Source organism: Mesoplodon bidens (assembly GCF_964165515.1).
Source record: "Mesoplodon bidens genome assembly, chromosome: 15".
Classification (NCBI taxonomy): Eukaryota; Metazoa; Chordata; class Mammalia; order Artiodactyla; family Ziphiidae; genus Mesoplodon; species Mesoplodon bidens.
Genome location: NC_138171.1, coordinates 45,140,747 through 45,164,763, shown reverse-complemented (window position 1 = coordinate 45,164,763; position 24,017 = coordinate 45,140,747). Strand labels below are relative to the sequence as shown.

Below are 24,017 nucleotides of genomic sequence, written 5' to 3'. Positions count from 1 at the left end.
CGAGGAAAGGAGGCAGGCTTTACAGGGCACTGCTGCCAACAGGGCCCGGTAAGGTTATTCATTTCTGCCTCCCCCAGCTTCCCAGAGGGGAAACAAGCCAGAGAGGGAAAGCCACCAGCCAAGAGCTGCCAAAGGATCACCATCAGGGAGGCTGGGTGTGAACTGGGATGGAGGCGCGTGCTCTCTTGGAGCCCTCACCTAGGGTCTCCAGGCCCAGAGGTGGAAGGTGTTCGTCCCCTCCTGAGCACTGAAGCTGAGAATGGGAGAGTCGTTAGTTCTGAAGGACACAGAGGTAGAGCCTGCTCAATCCCCGAACTTCAGCTGAACCATCCATAGACAGGCTTAGAGGGAAAGTGTCTTAGGCTCCTCCAGCCAAGACATGCAAATCTTGGGGGTGCAGGCGGGGGTGGTGGTGAGGAGGCTCTTGTGCCCTTCCCCCCCACATCTTCAGAAGGCAAGTCCCTGAGGGCTGGCAGGATTTAGTGGGAGGGGGGAGCCTCGCAGCACCAGTTGCTGCTAGATTAGGAGAGGATCAGGTCCTGCTTACCCTGGGGCGCCACAGCGTTCACTCGCCATCTCACTTTGAGAACACAGCATCCAGATCCCCAAACCATCCCCCTCCCTTTGCAAGGCCAATCCTATCCCCAGTCTCCTGAGGTCAAGGTTTGGGGTAGCCCCAGGGATTAGACAAAAACAGGAGAGTCAGCAGGCTTCCCCCATCTAGCCCCCTAGGCTGGGTGGCCTGTGAGCCCAGCTGTCTCCTGTCCATCTCCCAACAGGACGCAAGGCCCAGAATAGCAAGGTCATAAGCGTGGTCATAGGGCCTCCCGGGGGTGGGGGCAGAGGCTGAGGGGCATGGAAGTGTAGACTCCACACTGCCCGGGAAGGAAAGTGAGGCAGAATGGTTAAGAGGCAGAACTGGATGGAGGTGGGGAAGGGAGAGGGCCAACAAAACAGGTGGGATTCTTCAGAACCCGGCCCCTCCTTGTTGGCACCCACAGAGCTGGGAAGCCCAGGGGTGCCCTCGGTTGGAGGAGGGCACAGCCACAATTCAGTCCAGAGAGGAGAGCCTGGGTTTAATGGTCGGGGGGGGCGGCGGTGGGGGGCGGCACGGCGCAGGGAGGAGATGTTGCAAACTCAAATGCTCACAGGCCTAGCTAGGCACATCATGTGAGTGAAGTGGGCTGGTGGGGATGGAGCAGAAGTGGAAGGTGGATACCACGTGAGGCTGGATCTTCTAATTTTCAAGAGAAACCAGTAATCTGAACTTTTATGTGAAATTCCAATGGAAACATTGTCCAGACCAAGCAAATCATGTCAGCAGCTCCAACCTAGATGAAACTTCCCATTTTACATATAAGGATATTGAGGCCTGGAGAGGCTACACCTTGCCCAGGCCACACAGCAAATGAGAAGCAAAGGCAGGAGTGGAAACCAGCACTCTTTATCAACTATCTGGCAGCTTCCCAGCTTGGCTCTGAGAAGGGGGGCAGTCAGCCTACCCTTGGGTCCCTCTGGCTGCCACATTAAATCTCTCCCAACACAGCCACTATGCCCCCAGCCCAGCCCCCGTACAATCTCTCTCGGCCTGCTTTCTCCCTAGGGTAGGAAGCCTTAACTGAAGAATTCAGAGCGGGAAGGCTCCTTGGAGGTCATCAATCCTGCCGTTCACTGTCCTGTCCCATCAAGAGAACTTGGCTGGAGACCCCGAGAAGCACCGTTTGGCTCTGCACTTACTGCTCAAGAAACAGGACAGCCCCCAGAGGAGTGATGGGCCGAAAGCACAGGTCTGGAGAGCAACAGGGACTCAACCTGACCCAGCCCTCCAGTCTCTCAGCTCTGGAGCTCGCAACACTGAGTGGGCTGCCTTCCTGACCCACCTGTCCCAGTCCCCACTGCAAAAACTGGCCACAGCCATCACGATGGAACTGAGATAAACCCTTTTATTTATTTATGCTTCTCCATTTTGTTTAAAACAACAAGAACAACCACCTTAATATAACTGACAGCCCTTCCCCCTCACCCTTCCTTGGGCTGAGGAGTGGTTAATGGGGAAATGCCCCCAGGGATGGGGCTGACCATAAGAGCCCCTTGGGGAGGTAACTGGAGCCTGAATCCCCTGCCCAGGGGACAGGGCACCTGTAGTGTATGAACTGGGGAGTTAGCAGGGCTCTTGAACCTTTTTGTACCAACATATATGCCCTTAGCCGTCAAGGGTAATGAAGCATGTGGGGAGGGGATTCCCACTGCTCCTCTATGTCCCTGCCCAGCCCCAATCTCACGAACTGAGGGCTGGGGAGCAAGAAGAGTGGAGAAAGGGTGGGGTAGGGTATCTCACACGAAGGAGTACTGGTTATTTATGGCTCTGGGATGGCCCCCTTCTTCTCCATCGCCCCCTAGTGGTAACTGCTGGAGCTGCAGCATCAGGGTTACCCCGGGGGCCCCACCAGATCCAGCGCCTCCCTGGGCCTCCGTGCCTGGTGCTATGGCCTCTTCCATTTCAACCACGGGGACCAGCTCAACCACGGGGACCAGCTCTTCCTGGACCCCTCCACTGCCCGCTTTCTCTTTCTCTTGCCTCTCTTTGGCTGCTGCGGCTGTTGCTGCCGCCACTTCTGGCGCCCCCGACGCCTCTTCTGCCCCAGGATGTGGGGGATCTGTCCATGAAGGGGGTTCAGGGGGCTGGGGTGGGTCATGGGAGGTGCTCGGTTCTGGATAGGAACGGTAAGAAGACAGACTGATTGTGGAGGGAGGCAAGCTCTTGTAGCAGCCTCCCCTTCACTCATCCCCCCAGGAGCCATGTGCTATCTCCCCCGTATCCCATCTCCTGAGCAACCCCCATCCATGGAAGATGGATCATGGGCGGCGGTGAGAGGAGGACCACACTTACACACAGTCACTCGCTCCGAAGGGCATGAGGGTGGAGGAGGCATCGGGGTAGCATCGATCTCCCTCGCACACCCCTGCATGGCTCCCGGCCTGCTCCCGGCCTGGGGGGGAGGGGCAACGTGGGGACAGATGGGACGTCGGGGTGGGGAAAAGGGAGAGATCAGACAGGGACATCAGACATCAAGGGAGGAGGGAGGGGGATCAGACCGAGCACCCCCAAGAAGGGCAGGCCCAAGGCAAGGTTGTGATGAAGGGCAAAGACAAGGCCAGGGAGGATGGATCTAGGAGACAGACAAACGATGGAACAGAGGGTCCGATGGAATGGGAATGCGCCAACCCAGCTCTCCACTTCCTCCCGGCTCCAGCACGGAGCCCCCTGCCTTCCTACATCCCCATGTACTCCTTTCCCCAAGAAACCCAGCACACAGGAAACTTCTCTACCCCTCTCTCCCTGACAAAGCCTCTCCTCCTCAAGCCCCCCGCCCCGTCTTTCTGGCACACACACCTCCTCACTTCTTGGGTGCACGGGCACCTCCTCCCCTGCAGACCTGCTCTGCTCACCCTGCTGTCGCTGGGAGGACACGACATAGCTGACAAGGACAACGTCACTGGAGCCTCCGGACTCCAGAGGGATGGGGTGCATCCGGAAATGCTCGAGCATATCAAAAATGGACTGGAACCACAGGTGCTGAACCCGGCACTGACCTTCCTCATTCAGCGAGAGACGCAGGTGCTGAGGGCAGGATGAGTGGGGTAAAGCAGGAGCCCGAACCCCGCCAGTCACAGAACCCTTCTCCCCTGATGGCAGCGTTCCCCACCCTACCCGCAGGCCCACTGCCTACAGCGGAGCCTTCTCCTCACTCACCTTGGCCTTGCCCTGGAAGTTGAAAGTGAGGACATATTCACCCCGTCTCGTTTCACTCTGACGTACCAGGAAAACGCCATGGGAGCCGGTACCTCCAGCCAGCACTAGCTGGGCGGCCTTAAGTCGAGAGAGCATCCCGTGGAACCAAGGATACCCTGAGAGGGGCTGATCCCCCTCACCTCCCTCTGGCTCTCCCTGGAACAGTAACGACCCTTCAGGAAAGAGAGAGGGAAGGAAACTGAGGTGTCAGGGAAGCCTCCCTCATCCTGGGAGATGAAAAGCCTTGCTTTCCCCTCATATGTCACTCCCCGTCCGTTCCCCCATCAGGCCCCCAGGTCAGATCCCTCAGGATCCCAAGACCAAGAGTTTCAGGCAGGTGGTCAACCAGGCTTGGAGGCAGACACACACTCACACCGCTGGTACCTGTGGCTGTTTCCGGAGTGTCCAGGGGTGGGTAGGGGGCCGAGAGGGGATGAACTGTCCCTGCTGGGGGTCCCTCTTCAATGGGGATACGGGGGGGCAACTCTGGGGGAAGCAGTTCCATTGAGTCAAAATGGGAGGCGGCAATGGAGGCGGAACTGGGGGAGATGGACGCTGACGGGCGGTCTGAGAGGCCCCCATATGCCCCTGGGAAAAAAAAAAAGGAGGGCAAAATTGAGAGCTTGAGAAGCTACTCTTCGGGAGGATTGGTCTGCTTGGGCCCACTTCCCCACCTGACAGGTTACCCTGGGTACACTGGTGGTCAGCTGGCTGAAATGCTGAATCTTTCTTCAGGCACTGAGCCCTGACTGTTTTTATCAATGTCTCCTAACTTATGCTTCACGCATTGCTGAAGGACTGCAGTTATTCCAACAAGGTCCTAGAATCCTAATGTGCCTACATCTCTTCTGAATCAACAGTTGAAATTACAGCTATAGTCGCAGAGGTGGGGATGGGGGGGGTAGAATCTCTCAAATATTTTCACGTTTAAAAGGGGTCCTTTTTTTGCCTGCAGGACAAAACCCCCAACTCTGAGAGGCATCAAAGCTTCTCCTTCTGTGAATCCCCCCAACCTAACCAACCTGATCTTCAGATTAACTTGTATTCTTGTGTCCTCCACTTTAACCCAATTATCCCGTCTAATTTTTCCAGCTCTCCGGGCCTCTCCCCATCTCAGGTCTCTGCTCTCCTAGCTTCTCCAAGCCACGTTCTTTTCGCACCTCGCCTGTGTAGAATTCCCCGTCTATCCCACCTCCCATGATTCTCTTCCTCCTCTGAGCTCCCGAGGCTTCCTGCTGGTGCCGCTCAGAGGACACTAAGCACAGGGTCTCCATTTGGGAGTCCTGCTTTTTAGAGGGAGTGATGTCTTGCCAACTCCGCTAGACTGTGAGCCCATGGGGCAGCTCTGAGCCCCTCAGCCTGCCCCAGAGCCTAACAGAGGGTCGAGGATGTACTAGGGCGCTCCTCAATGTCTGCTGAGCGGCAGGCGTGAGCCTACAGGCATGTCGTACATGATCAGTGCTCCGAGGATGGGAATATGCGGAGTGCAGAGTGCTATGGCTCAGGCAACAAGCTGGCATAGCCGCTTTGTCAGTGACTCTCAGGTGCCCTCAGAAATGCCATTTCTCCTCTCTGCTCTTAGCTGCCTGAGAAACGAGGAGATTGGAATGGACGACCTGTAAGGTCCGTTCTGGCTCTTAAAGAGTCTTTAATTCATTTGTTTACTCATCGCATACAGCCTGTGTGCTAAGCACAGTGAAACTGAAGCTCGGAATGGAGGATCAGAAAAAAAGGGTGTAGTGGAGTCTAGAAAGGTGAGCTGGGGCCAGGCAGACGCATCTTTGTGTGTTTATGTATGTGGGTAGCATATACGTGTGCCTAAAAGTAGGGAGTCAAAAGAAAATCTAGTACCGTCAACATGTGCACAGAGATGCGAGTAAGAACAAAACAAAGATATGTACAAAGCGTTCTGGAAACTCTGGAGAAGAGAACCATTACCTCCAGCCAGAGTGGTGGCCGGCACAAGGCTTACAGAAAAGGGACAAGACCGGGCATAGAAGGCTGGAGAGGAGCTGGCCTGGGGCTCGTGTGGGGCTGTTGATGGTGATGGTTCTAAACTGTAAACTGTGGTCAGGCACGTTCGGGGACAAAAGTCAGACATTTGGTCATGGCAGCTGAGGAGCAGGCATGGGGTGCACAGCAGAGCCTGGAGAGAGGGCCTGGGCCTGATGGCCGGGGTTCTTGCGTGGCGGGTCCCGAGGTTCACAGCTCTCTAAGGCTCCACCCTTACCCTGCGAAAGGCGGTCGCTGCTCTCGCTGGGCCCCAGCAGCAGCCCCTGGCTGGGCAGACTCTCCGAGTGATTCAGGCAGGGCAGCTCCAGGCTGTCTGTGTTCTCCCTTGTCAGGAATGAGGTCCCAGGGGCCAGGGGGAGGGTCATGGGGCGGGGACTGGTAGCAGGGCAGGGTCTGCAGAGACAGGGAAAATGGTGCTGGGAGGAAAGTCACCAGGGGAGAGGCAAAAGGCTGCTCACCACCCTCACCCCCTGGTCCCCTCAGTGACAGAAGACGGGCTCCTCACCCTGGGCTCAGGCATTCTTGGATGTCAGACACCCAGGCCTTCACGTGTAGAGCATCAGCTGTCTCCAGGATATACTCCGAGGGGCCTTCCACCTATGGGGACAAGAGGAGGCCCACAGGCCACTTCCAGGTCTCGAGGCCTTAATTCACCTCCAACAGGAACAAGAACATCCTCCCTCTCACCCCTCGTCCCAGAAAAGCTGCCGCCCCAGGGACACACCATCAAGGTACCTGGCATGTGTGCCCCTCCTTGCATCAGTATCCCTTGCTTCAATGTGCTAAGAGTGCTCCAAGTGGACAAGGGAGCCCAGGGCTCCTACCTTAACCACAAACGTGTTCTCCCGGTCAGGCATCTCCAGGGCTGTGGTTGTCCGCACATCGGTGATCGCAGAGCAGGGAATGCTAAGTCGAGGCCGAGACGCCTAAGTTGGGAGAGAGAACAAGATCCAGATTTTGGGTGTGCAGCGACCAGCTTTCCTTTCCCTTGAGATTCATCTTTCCTTCCACACCCCAAGGGAGTTAGACAAATAACACTACTTTCTCTGTCCTGCCCACACTAGGAACCCAGAGTCAAGAGCTAGCTTTAAAAATCCAAGTAAGCAAAGCTAGGCATGTGGGCCACGTCCCCAGCGCTCAATCCCTCGCTCCCGGTCACCCACCCTCCTCCTCTGGCCCTCACCTTGGGTGGTACAAAGAACTCCAGACGGCTTCCTCCTCCTCCTTCTCCTTCACTTCGAAGCAGCAAGCGACACTTCTGCCACTGAGGTTGCCCTCCTCCCCCTGAGGTAGGCCCCACTGCCCCTCCTCCCCGGCCCACTCCAGCTGGGTCAGGGGCTGCCTCTTCAGCCCCCATGAAACTCAGCAGCTCTTCCCTCTGCACCACGCCTCCTCCATCCTTCAAGGTCCCCCCTCCCCGACTGAGTCTCAGCCTCTCAAAACGGTGAGTCCATCTGTCCCCAGGGGATGTTCCATCGCTAACCAGTCCCCTACCAATGGTCCCAGCCCCGCCAGAAGAGTTGGAATTGCTGTTTCCACCTAACACTGGGGGGCCCGATGAGGTCTCTAGGGGCCCCGCTGGGGAGGGAGGGTCACCAGTCCCCCGCCACTGCAGGATGCCGCGGACTGAACCTCGGACCGAGCGACCCACTGAGCGGAGGGAGAAGCGTTTCTTTAGCTTCGGCTTCGAGGAGGTTGTAGAAGAGGAAGAGACTGAGGAAGGGAGGGGGCCGGCCAGGTCCTCAGATGATCGAGAAGGGCCCAGCACAGCCAGGGGCCCGCCCACCCTGCAGCTCTCAAGGGACAGGTCCTGTGGCGGGATCTCCACACCAGGACTCAGAGGAGGCAGGATGGGTGGCGAGAGGGAGCCGGAGGCCCGGGCCACCTCGGCTTCAAAGTGCTGCAGGAAGAGCTCAGCAAAACGGCGGGAGAAGGCAGCCTCGGCCCCAGGCCCTGCGTATTGGGGGTGGGAGGCCAGGTAGAGGCGAAAACGGCGGGCAAAATCCAGGGCAGCCGCCCGGGCATGGGACTCGCAGAACTCCCGCCAACTCGGGGGAGGGGGTGGGGGCAAGGGGGGAGGGGAGGGCGAGGCCCCATCCTCCGGGGAAGGGGCACCATTCATGATGGCCCCCAGGAGGTGGAGAGGGAGAGCCTGTGGGGAGGGGCAGCAAAGAGGGAAGCGGCCAGAAGACACAGGGAGAGCGGCAGCAGCTGCAGAAGGAAGAGGCACATACATCGAGTCACTGCTGAGGTGGGACCGGGGCCAGAGCCCCACCCCGAGCCAGACTCCCTCCTCTGGTCTAGACTCCTCAAGAGAGCATCAGGGCTGAACACCACGCTGCCACCCTTCCCTTCCCCAGATCCTCGTGCCCCACCACCCCCAGGTCTAGCCTGCACCCACCCAGCTGCCTCCCCAGTCCACTCTCCCTGGCTTCAGCTCCAGGTGTGGTGGACGGCTGTGCAGCACCTGCCTCTGAAAGGGACTCTTTTCCACGTCACCTCCCTTCTCTAAAACCATCCTTCAGTATTTACTACGTGCCTCCCATGTGCCGTTCTTACCTTTCCCTGTGAGAGGTTTTCACAACCTCTGTAATAGATGAGGAACCCGAAGCTCAGAAAAAGTTTCAGAACTCCAAGTCTACTGTTTTTCCCACCGTACAGTCCTGACTGCACCAGCCTCAGTCACCGCCCCTCACTGCCCCAGCTCTCAGGGGAGCTAGGCCTGCAGCGCTCAGAGACCCTGCCTCCTGTATCCCGAGGTCCATCTCTGAGGAGGGAGGCTGCTCATTAAGGAGGATGGATGGATGACGGATTCAAACAACTGTCTTGAAAGCCGACCCCAGGGCCCAGCACCCAAGCACTGTTGTCAAGGAGGCTTGGAATGCCCAGAGCCCACTTCTCTGGTGCCCCTCCAGGCGGGGACCCAGAGGCAGCAGCACCAGGTGAGGACAGACTGTGGGTTGGGTCCGGGCAAGTCTCTGCTGGCCACAAAGTAAATAAAATATATCAGGAAGCTGGGGCCTTGGAGTTTTCACCTCCCTCTTCTCTCACAGGGGAGCGTGCCCTAAAGGCTGGTTAGCCTGATGGTTAAGGCCACAGGTTCTGGAGTTAGGCTGAGAATGAAACTCCATCTCTGCCACCTATTAGCTGTGTGATCGTGAACAAATGACATGTCCTCTCAGAGCTTCAGTTTTCGTATCTATAAAACAGAGCTAATGAGCCCTAACCCCTAAAATTGTTGCGAGAATTAAACAGAACATGTCCCTGCTTGACACAAAGTAAGCACACAATAAATGACTTGCCGTCATTACTATCTTTATGGGTTCCAATTTTCTCAAAGAGAAATCAGCGAAAGGAAGAGCCTTCCCAACGTCTTACAACTAGCAAGTGGCAGAGCTGGGCATGGAATTTACAACCCATGGCTCTTCCGTTAGTGTTCCTCCCCCATATTATACTGGAAGATGACTGGCACCAAGAATAAGGTGAAAGCAGTTCAGGCAAATCTCCGCAAACCCCAGACTCCTGCTCAGACCCGCGGTCGGCGCCCCCTCCCCTTTCTCCTTGACCTAAACCCTACACACTCAGATGGCTCCAACCACAGGGACAATTCCAAACCAACGAGAAGACGCCAGGAGACGAAGGAGTCATGGAGCACGGGGGAACCGAGCCAAGAGGTGCAGACACAGCAGAGAGACCAATCTCCAAGCAGAGGCCACCTCAGCTCACACCGGCCGACCCAACCCTCTGCACCCCAGGCAGACCCAGCCCCCTTCAGGCCCGCTGACCCTGCGGCTCCTGAGCTGGTGACTCAGTTTCTCTTCTGCCAAGTAGAACTCAGGCACCTTTTCCCAGTGCACCTGCCTCTCGGTTCAGTTCTGATACTTCCCGAAGGGCGGGTGGTGGAGCGTGCAGGCTCCGCTCCTGGCTCGGACCCTCCGGACCCGGTGGTCAACCCACTCCGACCCGACCCTCCTCCCTGGACACCCTCTACCCGCCCATTCCCCGGGGCCGCAGCCTCCAGGGAAGCAGCCCGCTCTGCTGCACTCTCCGGGGCCGGGCGCCCCTCCTGCCTCTAGCCCCCCACGCCCGCCCCCACCCAAGGTTCCTCGCAGGCGGCGGGGCCGGGTCGCGGAGAGGGAAGAGGGACTGGAAGAGGGGGGTTCCGGTTCCGGTCCCACCTGCATCTCGGTCCCCGCGGTTAGCTCCGGCGGCGGCGGCAGCTCCCGCTCCCTGCCCCACCCCCCCCACTCCGCGACTAGCTCCCAGCCCGGCTCTGCGCAGGCGCCGGGACCCCCTTTTCCCGTCACCGAAGGAAGTGACCATAGAGAAGAACGAGGAGAAGGAAGGGCACGTTCACACTCACTTCCGCCATTCTCCTATTCCGTGCCACACTTCCAGAGCTGAGAAGGTGGGAGTCTCGGAGGGCTTAGTGACTTCTCCAGTTGCGCCTAAAAGGGACCGCAGAAGCAGCCATAGGAAGGGGTTGGGTCCCACCAGAGCGTCCTCCCAGAGGAAAGTCGGGACAGTAGGGAGCAGTCAACCATAGAGAAGGCACCTTAGGGGAATAGAATCCCGAGGCCCTGATGAAGGCTAGGGTAGCCACCGGTACCGGAAACCAGCGAGTTGAGAAGGCTTTTTGAAGGGCCTGCTGTAGCCTAGAGCGCCCAGCCGGGCTGCAGAGGGGTTCGAGGACACCGCCGCCAAAGAGCTGGGGGAGGGAAGATGCGGGTGACCTTGGTGAGGCCCTGCGAGGAGGCGGAGCCTGAACTTACGACCTTGGCTTCTCTGAGGAAAGTACTGGAGGTTCTAGGAGGTCCCAGCTCTGAACTGGGAAATAAAGGGTGGGGGGGCAGGAATAATGAGGTCAGTTTGGGGCGTGTCTGTGGGACGTCAGGAGGCAGGTGGACATACGGTCTGGAGCTGAGGAGAGACATCAAGGCCAGATATAGAAATTGAGACTCATTAAGTTGTAGTAGAGGGCAGTCGAAATCATGAGCACGATGAGATCCTAATCAATCAGGTCTCTCATTGACCCAGCTCCAACTGGCCTAAGCAATAAGGGAATCTTTTTGCTCAAGCCATTGAAAAGAATGGATCAAGCTTCTTCAGGAACAGCTGAATAAAAGGGCCAAAAGATATTGGGAACCTGTGGTTCACCTCTAGGCTGAGCTCTCCCCATGCCTCTCTTAGTGGCAAAATGGATTTCCATAGCTCCAAACTTAAGACCTGTAGCTTAGCAACTCTCGTAGGAGCATGTCTTTTTTTCTGAGATTTGCAGTAAAATTTCCAGAACTGACTTTAGCTGATTGGCTTGGATCATGTGCTTATCCTGAAACCCAAAGGCCTCGTGACCCACGAGATTGGAGATGGATAAATGCCCTGACTCACACAAAGATGTTTGTTTGAGGCTGAGGCTACTGGATGGAGTTGGAAAAAATCATTGTGGAAGGGCAAGTTCTGGCCTAATCAGCCTTTGTCTCCATCTCTACCCCAATTCTAACCAAATTAACATCAGCTCCCAGATGGCCTTTGTTAAGGTCTTCATCACCATCTTTGTCAATTCCATCTTCCAGTTCAGAAAAAGATGTCAATGGAAAGGCCTCTAGTTCTGTGATCACCCCCCCCCCCCGTCCCTGATACCCTTACATACCCTTTCTCTATAGTTGGCCCATCCTTGTCCAGGAGAGAGAAAAGTTGAGGAATACAGAAAGGTAAGGGGCTGGTGATGATGGGTTAGGTTTGGAAATGTGTCTAAGCTGTCCAATAAAACTTTCTGCAATGACTGAAATGTTCTGTATTAGTACTGCCTAGTTTGGTAGGCACTAGCCATATGTAGCTTTTAAGCACTTGAAATGTGGCAAGTGTAACTAAGGAACTGAAGTTTTCTTTCTTTTTTTTTTTTTTTTTTTGTGCCATGCTGCACAGCTTGCAGGATCTTAGCTCCCTGACCAGGGATTGAACCCGGGCCATGGCAGTGAAAGTGTCGAGTCCTAGCCATTGGACTGCCAGGGAATTCCCAGAACTGAAGTTTTCATTTTAATTAATTAAAATAGCCACATGGGCCTAATGACTACTGTATTGGTGTAAGAGGTGCCTGTAGGCAACTAGGTGGAGCTGTCCAGCAGAGATGGATCTACAGCCTCAGCTGCACAAAGTAGTGTGGTCGTGATCAGACATGAGTAGTGGTTAAAGCCATGGACATGAATGAGATCATCCCGGTAATATGTGTAGAGAGAAGAGAGCCTGAAATCTAATTCTGGGGGAAAAGCCACATTTAACAGGCAGGCAAAGAAAGAGAAGTAGAAAGTGCTGAGATGTTGTCTTGGGTAAGATTTTCCAAAAGCATACTCCGCGATGAGAATTTTTGTGCAAGTGATTTATTTAAAAAGTTCCACCAGGAGAAACTAGTAAAGGAGTGGGAGAAGCAGGAGAGGAAACCAAGCAAACATGTGATTCCAGGAAGAGAGTAGTTCAGCTTGATTCCTCAAGGGAGCCCTGGATGTAAGTTGTGCCTCAGATTTATCCAGAAACAAGGGAGCTGGGCCTTTCATATACCAACATCCCTCAGCTGTAGACTAGGGCTTCCCCTGGGAGATGTCAATTCTCAGGCACTTCGTCAAAGCAAAGACTCCAGTAGCCTGAGGACAGTACTCAAAAAAAAAAAAAAAATCCTGGAAGGTCTAATTATTTGGAAGAAAAACCACACACCAAAGACCAGGGGGTGTGGGAATACAGTGGGGGTGGGGGTGGGGGTGGGGGGTGGGGGGGGATTGGGCAAACACTTCACACACAAATGATAAAGAGGATGATAAAGAGGAATGATAAATGATAAAGAGGAATCCATGGTACTGTGCACTGCCATTGTCTCCTATAGAATACATTGACTTAGATTGCTTGGTGACTTTGTTGAGAGTATCTTTAGGGAAGTGAAAAGGAAGCAGAAGCCAATGGTAGTGGACTGAGGAATGAATGGAAGGTGAACAAGTGGGAGGAGGAATGCTGAGAGCTGCCCTATAGTTTGGCCAAAAAGGGAAGGAGAGAGATACGGAGGGCTGCAATTTTAGAGGGTGGAAAGGTTTGCTTGTTTCAATCCTGAGGGAAACCTGATTATGTCTGAAGTCCTAGGGGAAAGGAGCCAGTAGAAAGGATGGTAATTGAAGGAGTGAAGTTTGGAGAAGGTGGGAAGGATGGATCCAGGGCCCAGGTTAAGCCAAGGTATTAATATGAAAGGGAAAACACTTCTTCCTCCTTACGAACGGGGGATGTAACACTCAGGATGCTTTCAGTTACAAGTAATAGGAACAGCCCCCCACTCCGTTTAAGGTAGTTTAAACATGAAAAGAGGGGGAGTTTATTGGTTTACAGAATTCAAAAATCAGAGGTAGAATGATGTTAGGTGTGGCTGGAGCCACAGGCTCAAACGATGTCCGTCTGAACTTGCTCTCTGTCTCAGCTCTGCTTTCCTCTGGACTGTCTTCCTCCTCAGGCAGGTTTTCCCCTCATAGATAGCAAGATGGCCACCAGAATTCCAAGCTGGCACTCTACCAGCTTCATAATCCTAGCAGAAAAAGATCATAGCTTTCCCAGTAATTCCAGCAAGTGCAATAGGGTTGTGTCTCATCAGCTCAGCTTGGGTCACCCAATGCCTATCTATCGTATAATAAAGAATTTGTCTGGTCTTTGTCCCATGTTCCTGGCACAGAGCTTTTAAAATACTTGGAATTTCCTCAGTGACAGATGTGCCTGTCATTCGTGAGCCCCTTAGGTCACACCTGAGTTTCTGCTGACAAGCTGACTAATGGCAAGCCCCTACATAGCTTCAGGATGGGGTCACCAGAAACACCAACTTTGTGATTAGAGGGTTGGGATTTTGAGCCAGTTTGACCTCCAGGGAGGGGAGGGGACTTGAAGATTGAGTTCAGTCACATGACAGTGATTTAATCAATCATGCTTAAGTAATGAAACCCCTAATAAAAACTTTGGACACTGAAGCTCAGTGGGGCTTCCTGGTGGGTGAATACACTGATGTGTCGGGGGCTGGGGGTGATGTGCCCCGACTCTGTGTCTCTGTGGACCCTCCTTGACCTCTCCCTATGTAGCTCTTCATTTAGCTGTTCCTGACTTGTATCCTTTATTATAAAATGTAATCATAATTGTAATAGTAAGTATAGTGCCTTCCTGCATTCTGTGAGTTGTTCTAGTAAATTATCAAACCTGATGGGGGTCATGGGAAACTCCCAGATCCATAGGCAGTTGACCAGAAGTAGAGATGGCTGGGGGACCCCACTTGCAGGTGGCATCTGAAGTGGGTGCGGTCTTGTGAAGGAGTGAGCCCTTAACTTGCGGGGTCTGTGCTAACTCTGGGCAGTCAGTGCCAGAAATGCACTTCAGTACACCAGTGAGGGTTGAAACAGAATACTAACACTGAACAGACAATTGTGACTATGAGGAATAGATTATGCTGATTGGTAAACACTGGATCACGTACCCATCACCTGAGGTTGGGATGGGCTCAGCTCCAATCAAACTCCATGGGCTGAGCATGGCAGAGGGTGGCTCTTCAAAGGAAAACTGGAGTCTCTGACTGAAGGGGAAATGGTTGCTTGTGGGCTTCTTCTGGAGGTCATCTTGACCCTCCCCCACCCCAAGAGATGGAAATTTCTCTTATTTTGTCCTATTTTCTGGGATGTCAAATTCAGCCTTGGTGCTTTGACCAGAACCTCCTACCCTCCAAGCAAATGATGCTTTGCTCAATCAGAACATTTTGACAGCTGAAGAACTCCACCTTTACTCAGGTTCTGCCTCTGCTACTGCACACACCATTTCCCCTAATTCTGCCAATCTTCCTCCCCCTGGTTTCAGGCTTCAGAGTGTAGCCTCCTCTAGGAAGCCATGCTTGACTAACACACCTAGGTTGCCTCTCAAGTGCCTTTTACTTAGGAGCTTTTGTGTCACATTCACAAAGTGTTTCCAACTGGAATGTCTCCAGTCACATCTGAGTGACATGAGTGTGATAAGAGTTCTGTGTTTGGAAGGGCATCCAGGGCCAGTATGGGAGAGGTAGGACTGGATGCAGAGAGGAGACGGGTGCAGGGGTCCAGGAGAGGGCTGATGCTGACCTGGCCAAGGCAGTGCAGTGCGGTTAGTTCCAAGGAGAATGTCCAGAAAGATTTCTGAGGAGACACTGCCAGGCTGGCTGGTGGGGAAGAGTGAAGGACGCCCTTGAGCTTCCAATAAGTCTGTTGAGTGACACCAACAACAAGGCTCTGGGTCCTAGTCCCCAATTTGCCACTAAATTGTGGGTCACCCCAGAACCTATTTCAATTACAGGAGACCCCATCTCCTTTTAGAAGTTAGAGATACAAGAAATCTTAGAGATCATCAGGTTTAACCTCTTCACTCATCCCCATTTTACAGATAATAAAGCAGAAGCCCCAAAAGTTACAGTGACTCACCTTTATTTTTTAAATGAATGTGAATACAAAATTTGCCTTCCATTGAAAACATCGAGAAACTTAAGCCCAACACAATGCTTAATTGAATGCTCAACTGAAATTATTCAACAAATTCTTCTTTCAACAAATACTTCTTCACCTAAGCATTAGGCACTGTTCCTAGAGTGAAAAATGAGTTCTTACTGTCAGGAGCTGGTGAGACAGAAAAAAAAGTAAAAAACCAAACCCCCAAAACAAGCAAACTACTGAGATAATTTTGGATATTTAGATGCTATGAAGAAAATCAAAGAGGACCATTGATAAGAGAGTGACAGAAGAGGTGACATCTGAGGTGGGAAGATGAGAAGGAACAAGCTGTGGGGAAATCTCTAGGGAAGAGCATTCCAGGGAGAGGGAAGAACATTTGCAAAGATCCTGAGGTAGAAGCAATGGTGGATGTTTGTGGAACAGAAGGATGGCCAGTGTGGCTGGGAGAGAGTGAGGAAAATAGTACTGAGATGGGGGTCAAAGATCTGGCAGAGGCCAGATCATGCATCCTGTGGGCCACAGGGAGGACTCTGGATTTTCTTTTTAATAGTAGGTTTATTGAGATATAATTCACCTGCCATACAGTTCACCCATTTTAAAGCAGGAGTTTGGATTTTATTCTAAGTGTAAGAAGGAGTCATTGAGGGAGGATTCATTTCTGAATCACATTTAAAGATTGATCTGGCTGCTGTGTGGAGGATGGATTTGACAGGTATTGAGGATAAGGACAGAAGCTGGGAAACCCATTGGAGAGGTCATGAGGTAACCTAGGGGAGAGGTGATCCCGGTTTGAACCACAGTATTGACAGTGGAGATAGAAGTGGTCGCACTGAGACTTATTTTGGAGAGAGAATAAGTGGGACTGGGTAATGGATAGATGTCAGACGAGGGGAAAGGAGAAAGGTGGTGCCATGTATTCAGATGTGTAGGGAGAGTGTGGGAGAATACAGAGAGTCCGGTTTTGGATATGTTAGGTTCATAGCATCACAGTGGTAGCACCCTTCGGTTTGGAAGGCTCATTAATATAGTTCAAGTGTAAACATGCACAGAGGCCTACTGTGGCCAGGCACAGAGTATACGGAGATGAAGGAAGCCCAGTCCTTGCCCTACTCAAGTCACTCAGTCTCAGACAAGTGAAACCAAGAAATATGTCTCAGGGTACCAAGTGCTGTAAGGCAGACTTATCTGTTAGGGTGTATTTGGCTGCAAGTAAGAGACAACTCTGACACAGTCTGGCTTAAACAATAAAGACATTTGTCATCTCACACCATGAGGAGTCCAGACTTCTAAGATCCTCTTCGCTTTGCCCTCTTCTGGATTTTGGCTTCATCATGGACTGGGAGCATGATGGGCACAGTAGTTCCAGGCTTCCCATCCAGACCCAACAACTTCCAGAAACTGAAGGATGTCCATCTCGTCAGTGTCTCCTTAAAAGTGAGGGATCCTCTCCTAGAAGCCCTCCCCAAGGTAGATATCTTCTTACCAATCATTAGCCCCAAAGGAATCACACACATAACCCTAAACAAACCCCCTGGCAAGGAGAATAAGATGAACAGAAGTGGGCTAGCTCTGTCAGGATTTATTCCTGGAACTGGGGAAAGGGCCACCTGAACAGAATCAGGGCCCTGACTGCAGGAAGATGGAAAAATAGTTGTTAAGCGGGAGCTCAAAGTGTCTGTCATAGAGCAGAACGAACGCACTGCTGGGGAGACCAAGAAGGTCGTTTGATTTCAAGAGCATCTTTTTTAAAGAGTTCAAGATTCTGCACAAAAAACTTCTTTAACTGTAATCACATAAAAGAAATGTTTGCGAGAAAAACCTCTCCTTCTCCAAGCAAATTACAGCCTCCTAAAATCAGAATTGTTTTCCACTTTGTCCCCACTCCCACCTTGTACACTTGCTTTTTTTTTTTATAGTGGCCAAACTTCTTTCATTTAACACTGCTCACAAGCATTTTCACAGGTGGTTGGCTCTTGTCTCTGCAACCCTGAGCCCAACATTTCATCTAGTGGCTATGTCAAAATTTATGCTACTGTATCCACGTACTGGGCATTTGTATTCATTCTGCTCTTTCACTGTGATATTGGTCATAAGCATGGCTGGACGTCCGGAGAAATTCCCTGCTATCAGTCTTGTTCTTACAACAAAGTTAGAAAAATCCATCCCTCAGCCTCCTCTGATACAAGAACACTGAAATATGATGATCTAAACTTCTCCAATCAGACACATCCGTGTGAGCCTTTGAATTTGCCTGGCTTTGGGGGTGGAGAGTAGAGAAGGTCACTTTCTTTCTTTTTTTTTGCGGTACGCGGGCCTCTCACTGTTGTGGCCTCTCCCGCTGCGGAGCACAGTCTCCGGACGCGCAGGCTCAGCGGCCATGGCTCACGGGCCCAGCCGCTCCGCGGCATGTGGGAACTTCCCGGACCGGGGCACGATCCCGTGTCCCCTGCATCGGCAGGCAGACTCTCAACCACTGCGCCACCAGGGAAGCCCAGAGAGAAGGTCACTTTCTTGATGCGAAAGTGGCTTCAGTGCCATAAGCAGTCACTGTTACAGATAAGTCTAAACCCTGGCATTTAGTGTTTGGTGGCAGCAGCAGTAGCAGCGGTTTTCTTATCAGATCAGTTCTGTGGCTTAGGAGCTATTTCTGCAGCCTGCCCCACAAGTCTATAAGCTGCCTACCACTTGTTTTTGTTATTTATTTATTTGGCTGCATCGGCCCCTAGTTGTATCATGAGGGATCTTTTGTTGTGGCAAGTGGGCTCTTCATTGCGGCACACGGGCTTCCCTCTAGTTGTGGTGCGTGGACTCAGTAGTTGTGGCACGTGGGCTTAGTTGCCCCGTAGCATGTGTGATATTAGTTCCCTGACAAGGGATCGAACCTGCATCCCCTGCACTGGAAGGCAGATTCTTAACCACTGGACCACCAGGGAAGTCCCAAGCTGCCTACCACTTTTAAACAAATCCCTCTCTTCTCAAACCAGCCCCTGTAAATTCTGTTATCTGCAAATCAAGACTCCTGACTATTACAGAGGATGCTACACTCAATAGCTCTACAAGAAATTCTCTCCCTTTGGACTCTTTTCCGAGCACTGTTTTGCAAAGTTCAGTCATTCATGTTCACCTCTCCCCAGATTTGCCATATATTCATACCACCCATTTTATCTACCAAGTATTGTTTTTCAAATTGATTCATTTTTTCAACTCAATATTTACAATGCCAGTCTTTCTGTCAAACTAATACACATTAAAATAAATATAGCACCACTAAAATAGTAAGCATCTGTTCAAGTACCAACCCCCAAAATCTCACATCCTGGTGGTGGCCAATAGTGTCTTAGGAAATTCCCAGGAGTTTCCCAAACTCCTCTGAGCTTAACAAGGGTGTTTGTGTGTGTTAAAAATAAATATAGTTTCCTTGCCTATGCCCAGACACTACTGAATCATAATCTCCAAGGGAGGAATTAAGGAATCTATTTGAAACAGACACCGTCAATTGAGTCTGATGAGTTTCGGAAACATTAATCAAGGTTAAGCAGCTGCTATTATCATCCCAGGGTGATGAGATGATGGATGTTAAAGTTAAAGGTCATCCTTGCACTCATTCATTCAGTCAACAGACATTTATTGAGTACTCACTGAGTGCCCCGCCCTGTGGTAGGAGCCAGGGACACAGCAGGAACAAGAAAGACTCAGGCTGCCCTTAAAGGCACTAGAAGTTTGCCTCTCACCTGGTCATCTATAAAATTGGGTGGGCGGAATGACGATCGAAGGAATTACTCTCTGGGCTGCTGAGGGTCCACAAGGGTGGACGGCAAACTTTGTCGCCTCAGGCTGTGAGCCAGGAGCGGGGGTATTTGAGGGTCAAAGACTGGGGGACCTGGAGGCTTCTGGAGCCCTTTTCTGTCTCTTGCCCAGCTCATTTCCTCTCAGAGCCAGATGTCAGCATCTCCTTATGAAGTAGATACTACTATTCCCATTTTACAGATAAGAAAACAAAGGTTCAGCGGAGAGATGGGTCATACTAGAGCCCCACCTCCGAAAGATTCCCAGGACGGTCTTCCTCAGCCAGGCCGCAGGGCCTGGTCCTACCTCCAGCTGCGACACACGGCCGCCAGATCTGTCGCCAGACCCGCGCAGTGGGTCGCACTCCAGGGGGTTCGGGGCCAGGACGCTCCGGAGTCATCCACGCCGGGACAGCCGCTTCTGCCTCAAGGAGGACGGGACCGTGCCTCCAGACCTGGCCTCGCCCTCCCACGCTCAGTGCCAGCACAGCTCGCCGCCCTGGGAACTACAACGCCCATGAGCCTCCGGGGCGTAGGTGCGCTGTGGGACGCTCCACATCGCCCCCCGGTGCCACCAGAGAGAACTGCGTGGGCCCTGAGCTCGCGAGGCCCGAGGGCGCCTTGGAAACCTTCTCTACCCTCACCCAGCCGAGAGCCATCAGCACCTTCCTGGACGTCTTACGTCCCGCGCCCGGAAGTTGACGGGGCCATAGAGATTGGGGGCTAGAAGCTCCCAGACTTGCCCTCTCGGCCCTCACTTCCGCCGGAAGCGACTTCCATCCACAGTTGCCCTTTACTTACTGCACGCGCTGCTGCCAGTGCCCGGTCCACACTAGTCCGGGCACCAGTACGACCACAATGGCGGCCTCGACCCTGCTGCGCGCGACGCCCCTCTTCAGCGGTGAGGGGGCGGGGAGGGCGATTGCGGCCCGGGTTCACGTGGGTTCTTCTGGAGCGGCCGGGCTCAGACCCCCGCCCTGACTCCAAGCCTCTGCCCCGGCAGGTCTCGGCGCCGGCCCGACCCCACTGCTGAAGGGTCTTTTGCGGCCGCTGAAGGCCCCGGCATTGCCCCTCTTGTGCCGCGGCCTGGCTGTGGAGGCCAAGAAGATCTATGTGCGCGACAAGCCCCATGTAAACGTGGGTACCATTGGCCATGTAGACCACGGCAAGACCACACTGACCGCGGCCATCACGAAAAGTAAGCAGGGTTGGGGTGGAGGCTTCCGGCAGCGCCCGCTCTGCTGGCGGGACCTGGAGCCAGGGAGGTGGAGCCCGCGGAGAGGCTGCTAGAGGTGTTTAGTGTGACCCCAGGCGCCAGAACTCGGGCGGAAAGTAGGTTGCAGGATGCAGGAGACAGATTTCCCGTAGACATGAAGAAGTTTGTGATGCATAAATTGGGGGACCCCGAATGGCCTACCTCCAGCGCTGGGGAGTGCCGTGTAAGCAGAGGTGTTACCCTAGAGTAGTCACAGGGATGGCCCTTGAGGCCCTATAAACCTTTCTTTCTGACCTGAAGTTACCTCTGCTCCAGGAGTTGAAGGAGGGCGTCTCGGAAGCTTGCTTCTCCCAGACTGTCCTTTGTTTAGGTAGGAGGGGTCCAGGGGTGTGGCCTGAGCCCCTCCCCTACCTGTGGAACTTCAGCTGAAACGTGTGTTCCCTTCCTTCCGTTAGTTTTAGCCGAGGGAGGTGGGGCCAAATTTAAGAAATACGAGGAGATTGACAACGCCCCGGAGGAGCGAGCCCGAGGTATCACAATCAATGCCGCCCATGTGGAGTACAGCACCGCTGCGCGCCACTACGCCCACACTGACTGTCCTGGTCATGCAGACTACGTTAAGGTGAGAGCTGCTGGGGACAGGGCCTGGAACTGCCTCCCCTCGGGAAAAATATTAGGCTTGTGGGGAGGAGGTTAAGATACTTGAGATGTATGGTTTTGAGATCATGGGTCTGTGGGCCTGGCCAGTCACAGCAGGTGGTAAGGAGGTGGCTGGGGAGCTGAGGAGGTCACTGACCTACACTGAGTGTTTCCTCTCGTCTCCTCTCCTCTCCCTCCCCAGAATATGATCACAGGCACAGCCCCCCTCGACGGCTGCATCCTGGTGGTGGCAGCCAACGATGGCCCCATGCCCCAGACCCGAGAACACTTATTACTGGCCAAACAGGTACCCAGAGCCTGGGTACGGGTGGAAGGAGGAAGGGGGCGGGGCGTTGGGCCACTCAGGACACCATCTCTATGTCTTTCCCCGCCTACAGATTGGAGTAGAGCGCGTGGTGGTGTATGTGAACAAGGCGGATGCTGTGCAGGACTCTGAGATGGTGGAGCTGGTGGAGCTGGAGATCAGGGAACTGCTCACTGAGTTTGGCTACAAAGGGGAGGAGACTCCGATCATCGTTGGCTCTGCCCTCTGTGCCCTTGAGGTGAGGGCGGGGTCGGGCAGGAGCTGCTGCTGGCTGGGGGTGGGGATGGATGGACATCAGAGCTCTGCTCTGAGTCTGGAGACTGGCTCTTGGCAAGTAAGAGGAGCAGAATGGAAGTTCTAGCATCCTGTCACCTCCCGCTCATAGCAACGTGACCCTGAGCTAGGCGTGAAGTCTGTGCAGAAGCTGCTGGATGCTGTGGACACTTACATCACAGTGCCCACCCGGGACCTGGAGAAACCTTTCCTGCTGCCTATAGAGTCAGTGTACTCTATCCCCGGTGAGGACCCTGCTCATTTGCACTCCCTTTCTCTCACAGAAGCTTCACCTGGGGTCCCTGACATCCTGTCCTGTTTCTCCCAGGCCGGGGCACGGTGGTGACAGGCACACTAGAGCGTGGCATTTTGAAGAGGGGAGATGAGTGTGAGTTCCTGGGACATAGCAAGAATATTCGCAGTGTGGTGACAGGTACAGAAGGAAGCCTTGGGACCCAGGGGCTCCAGGTCTCTCCCCTCGCAGACCCCTTGTGCCTTCCCTCTGCCCACACCCTCCTCCCTCCTCCCTCCTCTCTCCTAGGCATCGAGATGTTTCACAAGAGCCTGGAGAGGGCAGAGGCAGGCGACAACCTTGGGGCCCTGGTCCGCGGCTTGAAGCGGGAGGACCTGAGGCGTGGCCTGGTCATGGCCAAGCCAGGTTCCATCCAGCCCCACCAGAAGGTGGAGGCACAGGTGAGGGCTCCCTGTGATAGTGGGCAGGCACCATGGAGAGGCTTCCAGCCACGCCCAGCTCCACCCTCGTTTTCTCTCACAGGTGTACATCCTCAGTAAGGAGGAGGGTGGCCGCCACAAGCCCTTTGTATCCCACTTCATGCCTGTCATGTTCTCCCTGACTTGGGACATGGCCTGTCGGATTGTCCTGCCTCCAGGGAAGGTACGATGTATATGACAGTGTGGGGGACTTTTCCCTCCTCAAGAGAAGCTGGCTGATGATGCAAGTGGAACTGGTGACGGAAGGGCCTGGATCAGTGGATTTAGGGGGAATGAGTCCTCATCCAGTATTCCTTAGCGTTGGTAGCATTTACCCACAGAGATTTCCCAGAGAAGTTCTTGTGGTTGAGAGTTCCAGTGTATTTTACATAAGAGCTCAGAGAAGCCCTGTAACTAAGAAACCTGTATAACCCAGAATTCCCTAAACATTTTTTTCTCAAGAAAAATGTTAGAAACACTAATCACCAGTCCTTTCCTGCCTTTGTGTATGTTGTTTGCATGTGCCTAACAGCTGGGATGAAGGTATCCCCAGAAGGAATCAACACCCTGCTTCATTTTCCCATACCTTTAACCTCCTTGGTAGCAAACAAATAGGGAATGGAGGCGCCTTGAAGACCATGAGTGGTCCTTGTCTCTGCCCTCCAGGAGCTTGCCATGCCCGGGGAGGACCTGAAGCTCACCCTAATCCTGCGGCAGCCAATGATCTTAGAAAAAGGCCACCGTTTCACCCTGCGAGATGGCAACCGGACCATCGGCACCGGCCTCGTCACTGACACGCCAGCCATGACGGAGGAAGACAGGAACATCAAGTGGAGCTGAGTCTGGACCTCTGCTGGGGCTCTCTTGTGTTCATGGCTGCCCTGGCCAGTGTTCTCTCCTGCCTCTCGTGCCCCCTTCTCAAGGCAGAGGCTGCAGCCCAGCCGAGTTGCGGCTAGACTGACACTTCCCCTGGCCAGAGGGCCACGTGGCCGGCCAGGTGAGGTAGGTCAATAAACTGTTCTGTGAATAGAAAGCTAGCTTGTGTGCCTTGTGTCCTTTGTACACATTGGAGAGGATAAGGAATATAAAAATGGAGCTGGGGCTTCCCTGGTGGTGCAGTGGTTGAGAGTCCGCCTGCCAATGCAGGGGACACGGGTTCGTGCGCCGGTCCGGGAAGATCCCACATGCCGCGGAGCGGCTGGGCCCGTGAGCCATGGCCGCTGGGCCTGCGTGTCCGGAGCCTGTGCTCCGCAACGGGAGAGGCCACAGCAGTGAGAGGCCCGCGTACCGCAAAAAAAAAAAAAAAAAAAAATGGAGCTGGACACATAGCTTGGTAGAGATCCCTGAGCCATTTCAACTGAGTTCACCTCTCTAGCCTCAAGAGTTCATCTATGGTACAGGGTGGAAAAGCTCCTGTCTTAAAGCTGTCACCACTGCTGTGACAGCTAGAGATCAAGGCAGAGAAGCTAAATTAGGATTGAAAGCTATTCTAGTGAGCTTTGTATGATTGACTGCCTAGCAAAATGCTACATATAATAGGCTATATTCTGGATATCCTACTGGGAGATAACGGGAAAGTGGTTGTAGCTTGGGCCCAGTTCAGGTGCCAAACCCACCTGGTTTCCTCAGTAGTTACTAGGTTGTTCATGTCTAGCTACCTTTATGTAAGCTTGATACTGGGAACTGTATCTTACCCAGCACATAAAATATACCTGGTAAATACATAATTTGCTTGATGGGTTATCATCACCACATCACTAATTCCAAACAGGAGTGAGAA

General features: G+C 53.4%; 2 protein-coding genes and 1 long non-coding RNA gene across 11 annotated transcripts; 1 reads left to right on the top strand and 2 right to left on the bottom strand.

The window, feature by feature from the left end:
• Positions 1-1,929: 1,929 nt before the first annotated feature.
• SH2B1 (SH2B adaptor protein 1) lies at positions 1,930-10,588 on the bottom strand. Of its 7 annotated transcripts, none has more exons than XM_081255833.1 (9): positions 10,170-10,588; positions 6,990-8,017; positions 6,631-6,732; positions 6,312-6,403; positions 6,024-6,199; positions 4,178-4,381; positions 3,755-3,966; positions 3,451-3,622; positions 1,930-2,711 (listed from the first exon to the last, which is right to left on the bottom strand). In XM_081255833.1, the coding sequence occupies exons 2-9, from the start codon at positions 7,926-7,928 to the stop codon at positions 2,335-2,337; spliced, it is 2,274 nt and encodes a 757-aa protein (XP_081111959.1). In that variant the 5' UTR covers positions 7,929-8,017; positions 10,170-10,588; the 3' UTR covers positions 1,930-2,334. The 7 variants fall into 7 exon arrangements, with proteins under 7 accessions (XP_081111959.1, XP_081111957.1, XP_081111958.1 ...); XM_081255831.1 differs by lacking the exon at positions 10,170-10,588 and adding an exon at positions 9,985-10,048; XM_081255832.1 differs by lacking the exon at positions 10,170-10,588 and adding an exon at positions 8,366-9,975.
• Positions 10,589-12,546: 1,958 nt separating this feature from the next.
• On the bottom strand, positions 12,547-19,757 carry LOC308628653. 3 transcript variants are annotated; one of them, XR_014017559.1, is made up of 4 exons: positions 19,325-19,757; positions 16,557-16,686; positions 15,262-15,420; positions 12,547-13,364 (listed from the first exon to the last, which is right to left on the bottom strand). It is a non-coding gene; the product is annotated as an uncharacterized lncRNA (long non-coding RNA). The 3 variants fall into 3 exon arrangements; XR_014017558.1 differs by having other exon boundaries at positions 15,262-16,686; XR_014017560.1 differs by lacking the exon at positions 16,557-16,686.
• Positions 19,758-19,835: 78 nt separating this feature from the next.
• TUFM (Tu translation elongation factor, mitochondrial) lies at positions 19,836-23,274 on the top strand. Its single transcript, XM_081255836.1, has 10 exons — positions 19,836-19,974; positions 20,077-20,271; positions 20,745-20,911; positions 21,131-21,235; positions 21,327-21,491; positions 21,639-21,771; positions 21,855-21,959; positions 22,068-22,219; positions 22,302-22,421; positions 22,904-23,274. The coding sequence occupies exons 1-10, from the start codon at positions 19,932-19,934 to the stop codon at positions 23,075-23,077; spliced, it is 1,359 nt and encodes a 452-aa protein (XP_081111962.1). The 5' UTR covers positions 19,836-19,931; the 3' UTR covers positions 23,078-23,274.
• Positions 23,275-24,017: the final 743 nt, after the last annotated feature.